This window comes from Orycteropus afer, unplaced genomic scaffold (assembly GCF_000298275.1).
Source record: "Orycteropus afer afer isolate SDZICR_OR568_19922 unplaced genomic scaffold, OryAfe1.0 scaffold00394, whole genome shotgun sequence".
In the NCBI taxonomy this organism is placed as follows: domain Eukaryota; kingdom Metazoa; phylum Chordata; class Mammalia; order Tubulidentata; family Orycteropodidae; genus Orycteropus; species Orycteropus afer.
Window position 1 is genome coordinate 2096781 of NW_006921981.1, and position 5004 is coordinate 2101784.

The 5004-nt window shown below is 34.9% G+C and overlaps 1 protein-coding gene across 1 annotated transcript in view; it reads left to right on the forward strand.

Annotated features, from left to right (window-relative positions):
• The window catches only part of DSG1 (desmoglein 1), a 39783-nt gene that overhangs the window by 18790 nt on the left and 15989 nt on the right, over positions 1 to 5004 (forward strand). The window contains exons 9-10 of the mRNA XM_007953448.1: positions 1791 to 2050; positions 3842 to 3981. Of these exons, the coding sequence (XP_007951639.1) occupies positions 1791 to 2050; positions 3842 to 3981 (400 nt within the window). The remainder of the gene's footprint in view (positions 1 to 1790; positions 2051 to 3841; positions 3982 to 5004) is intronic.

Sequence of the window (5004 nt, forward strand, 5' to 3'; positions counted from 1 at the left end):
TAAGGACTGCTGTCTCCATAGGAATGTATAGTCAATTGACTTGTTATTAGCTGCTGTCCGAGTCAATTCTGACTCATACGTCTTCATAAGTGCCACTGTGCCTTCAGCTTCTGTTTACTGAGATGGGGTGCAGATGGTTTAATCTATTCCTCACAGCATTCCTGCTAATTAGGTTATACTATGTTGTTGTTGTTGTAATACCATGGCCATATTGAAAATGAAGACAGAGAGACTCAAGAGAGAGTTCATAACCAGCTCAAAGTCTCATAGCTGTAAGTGGTAAAGCAGACATTCAAACCTAGGTTTCTCTAGCTATGAAGTTCACGTTCTTTCCAAATGATCATCCACAATTTCAACTGGAAAAACTGGGTCAGAATCCGTTTCACCCCAAACTGCTTTGTTACATTAGAAAATTATTCAACTATTCTGTCCTCAATATCTTTATCTGTAAAATGGGGATGGTATTGAGTTTCTCCCAGACATAATATCATATATTAATTCCTTCATTATGGTTACATTTATATAATACTTATATGTAATATGTATGTATATAGACGATTTTATAGCCAATCATTGAACTGCAAGGAAAGCCAACATTAGAGCACAGACAGAAAATTTTAGCTAAATAGGAGGGTTCAAAGTGTGAATTTATGCTCATCTAACTTACTCTCAGGAGCTCTCCTGGCATAGTGCCTAAGGTATTTGACTGCTAACCAGAAGGCTGGAGGTTCAAACCCACCAGCCACTCCTCAGAAGGAAGACTGGGCAGTCTACTTCTGTAGAGATACTGCCTTAGAAACAAACCCAAGGAAGGATTGCTATGAGTTGGAATCTACTCAATGGCAGGAAGTTTGGTTTTTGGTTTTGGTTAAATTATTCTCATGTGAGAATTTTTTTAAAATATACTAAGTTTTTATGGGCATAATTGCATAGGTGCTTGTGGATTTGGATATGAGTTTGTGGGTATTGACACCATCTTTCATAATAAGAATGACTACTCAATTATTTTATAGTATGAAATAAATTATTTCTAGAATATATTGAAAGAAATAAGAATTTCTTTACATTATGTATATGTTGTATTACCTGATTTATTGAAAGAGCCATGTTTATAAAAGTGAAGTTTCCTCTAAATATTCTTTATGGATAAAACCAGTCAAATGATTGAATATCAGTGTATTTGATCCATATTTTACAATAAATAAATAAAATTTTCTCTACTTTCAGAGAAAAGTTAAATAATAGAAGCTAATATAAACTTCCTGGGAGCTCTGGTAGTGTAGTGCCTAAGGCGTTTGACTGCTAACCAGAAGGTTGGTGGTTCAAACCCACCAGCCAATCCTCGGAAAGAAGGTTGGGCAATCTACTTCTGTAGTGATACTGCCTTGGAAACCCAAGGAGGGGTCGCTATGAGTCGGGTCCAACTCGACGGCACATAACAACAACAATAACAGTATAAACTTTCTTCAACTATACTCAAAATGCATGCATTTCACCACCTATTTTATTTTAAGATTTTAATTATCTTGTGAACAACTAGAACTCATGTTATGTTTTCAACTTTTCAATGAAGGCTCTAGGACAATTGGATTTTTTTTTTTTCTTACCATTTTGCATGTACTTATATTGAATTTTAAATAAAATAAGACTGCATGTTTCTAAGAATTTATATTTAATCAAAGAAAGTGGACATAAGTTTTTATTTATTTATTTTACCATATTCAAAGAACTCTCTTTCTCTGGAATGTTTTCCTTTTTACCATAGAGCTATTTCACTCTTATTTTTCTAGCCCCTAGATTATGAAGAGATGCAGAATCTGCAACTTAGTATTGCTGTTAGAAACAAAGCTGAATTCCATCATTCAATTATGTCTCAATATAAACTCACAGCAAGTGCAATCTCAGTGGCAGTGGAAAATGAAGTGGAAGGTTCAGTGTTTCGTCCAGGTTCAAAGACATATGTTGTAACTAGTAATATGGGGCAAAATTATAGAGTGGGAGACTTCGTAGCTACTGACCTGGACACTGGTCTACCTTCAACAACTGTCAGGTAAGATGACATCTTCTAATTTTCACCACATATTAAAACTTAAAATGGAGACTTGGTGGTACATTGGTTAAGCCCTTGGCTGCTAACCAAAAGGTCAACAGTTCAAACTTACCAGCCATTCCACAGGAAAAAAGATGTGGCAGTTTGCTTCCCTAAAGATTATAGCCTTTGAAACCCGGTGGAGTAGTAGTACCCTGTCCCATAGGGTCAGCATGAGTCAGCATTGGTTTTGATACTGAACATCAATGTTCTTTTTAGAAATTTTAAGTATCTGAATTAAAATGCTTTTCACCATTTTTGAAACCATAGTTTAATTGTAAAAGTACTGATGATAGAATTATTACTTAATTTAGTGTTTAAGTTAAGAAAATATTAAAATGCATATAAGACGTAAGATGTAAAACAAAGATATAAAGCTATGAAATGTAAAGCATGAAAATATTATTAATTTAAAAGTTTTGACATGCCTATGTTTTGGATATTTTATTAATCAATTAGCTGATTACCATATGCCACAGTTATTTCTCCTGGAATATTTTATAAGACTGGTTTCTCCACTGCAGATTTGTCCTGTTTGGAATTAGATTTAATTAGATCATATCAGTTGTTTTCTTCACTTTAATTCTATTTAATATTGGCCAAAAAAAATTGGTATGAAAATTAGTTATTTTAATAAATTGTTATGTAATTTAAAAGACTATACATGTGCAAATATTTCTACTTGATCATGAAAAAATATGTATGTGTACATATTTTCACATGTGCCTGTGATCAAGAATAACAGTGAATTTAGAGAGGAAACCACACAGATGTATATTAAAAGGTCTTTGTGTTTTATTTCCATTAAAGCTCTTATCACACTATACCACCATTAATGATCAGTTTATATGTACCCCCACAAGTGTGAGCTCACCAAGAGCAGAGGCCCCACCTCCTCTCCCAAGTTTCATTCCCTGAGCTTAGCACAATGCCTAAAACAGAAGAGTTGTTTAACTAGTGTTTGTTTAATACATATGTGAATGAGGAATAAAACACTGAAGTCAAAGATGAGGAAGGAAAGAGAACAGATGAAGAGGAACAGTTTGGGATTTAAAACCAAACTTCACAACTTCCTGTGAAGTTGTTGTGCATGTGGCATGGAAGAGTAGGAAAAGGGAGAGGCTGAAAGTCAAGATGATGGAGAAGTGACTTGTTTAGTAAGAGAACAGTTCAGAATTAATAGCAGTCCAAGAACTCCCAAAAGGAGCTCTACTGATGGAGTGGTTAAGGCATTTGACTGCTAACCAAAAGATCGGTGGTTCAAACCCACCAGCTCTGTCTGGAAGAAATATGAGGCAGTCTGCTTCTGTAAAGATTTACAGCCTTGGAAACCCAATGAGGGTTGCTATGAATCAGAATCAACTCAATGGCAGTGAACTTGGTTTTGGAGTTTTAAGAACTACCAGGGTCTGGTCTTCCAGCATAGCTCTTATGCTACTAATATCAGATGAAAATGAGATTAAAAACATCAAAGGACTATTCTGAATCCAAATGGGCATAAAAAGATGGTCCATCAGAAATGGCTGCTTGGTAATTCTGTTCTCTCATATTTAAATTATTGTCAGCTTCTAAATGATGCCAAACAGCTGGTACTGTCTGGGGCAGGGTAGGAAAGATGTCTCTAGTAGTTGAAAACTATGTCCAAAGGTTGTAAAGACTGATTGGAAAAAAATGCATTTTGTAATTTAAATGTCTATTTTTTTTTTTTTTAGGTAGCTGACATTAATTTGTATTGTTTTCTTTAAAATACAGATATGTAATGGGAAGTAATCCAGGCAACTTGATAGCTATTGACTCAAGAACAGGTGTAATTACTTTGGTAAATAAAGTCACTCAGAAACAGTATGATATGCTTGGGGGAAAATACCAAGGAACAATTCTATCTATAGATGGTAAGACATAAATTTAACTTTTTCCTTCTGTACATAAAGCTATATATTCACTAAAATATTAATTTTTCATTATTTTAGTATTTTGAAGTAATTCGGAGGAAAAAAGCTGCCATATCAGATTTTTAATATTATGAGAGGCAGTATAATTTAGTCACTAAAATCGAGAGTTCAGAGATAAGACTGGATTGGTATTTTGACCCATCACTTACTAGCTATGGGATGCTTTGGGCTTCTCTTCTATAACATGTTATGTTGTTATTTGCCGTCGAGTCGGCCCCGACTCATAGCGACCCCTCCTTGGGTTTCCGAGACAGTATCACTATGGAAGAAGGATTGCCCAACCTTCGTTCTGAGGAGTGGCTGGTGGGTTTGAACCGCCAGCCTTCTGGTTAGCAGTCAAGTGCCTTAGGCACTATGCTATCAGAGCTCCTATTTGAACTGTATTTGTTCGACGGCAAATAACAACATAACATGTTATAGAAGAGAAGCCCAAAGCATCCCATAGCTAGTAAGTGATGGGTCAAAATACCAACCCAGTCTTATCTCTGAACTCTCGATTTTAGTGACTAAATTATACTGCCTCTCATAATATTAAAATTCTGATATGGCAGCTTTTTTTTTTTTTTTTTTTCTTCTATAACATGGAGCTACAGTAATAACACAGGTTAAGGAAAATTAAAGGAGCAATGACCTGTAAAGCATTTAGGATAGTGCTGGCATTCACTAAAATTACCTCTTATTAATGTCAGTAGTTGAAATGTTTAAACTATGTTGTAAAATTATATTGTTAATGTACATTTTGTAATAATTGGGGAAAAGCCATGCTGACTTACTTTTACATAATTTTTAGAAAGTTGATGTACACATTTGAGTAAAAATTTTGGAAACAGCATGTTTAAATTATTTTTCAAAATCAACAAAATTAAATTAGATGCCCTGGGGGTGAAGCGGTTAAGTGCTCACTTGTGAATCAAAAGATCTGTGATTTGAACCCACCTACGGAGCTCTGGTAGCATAGTGGCT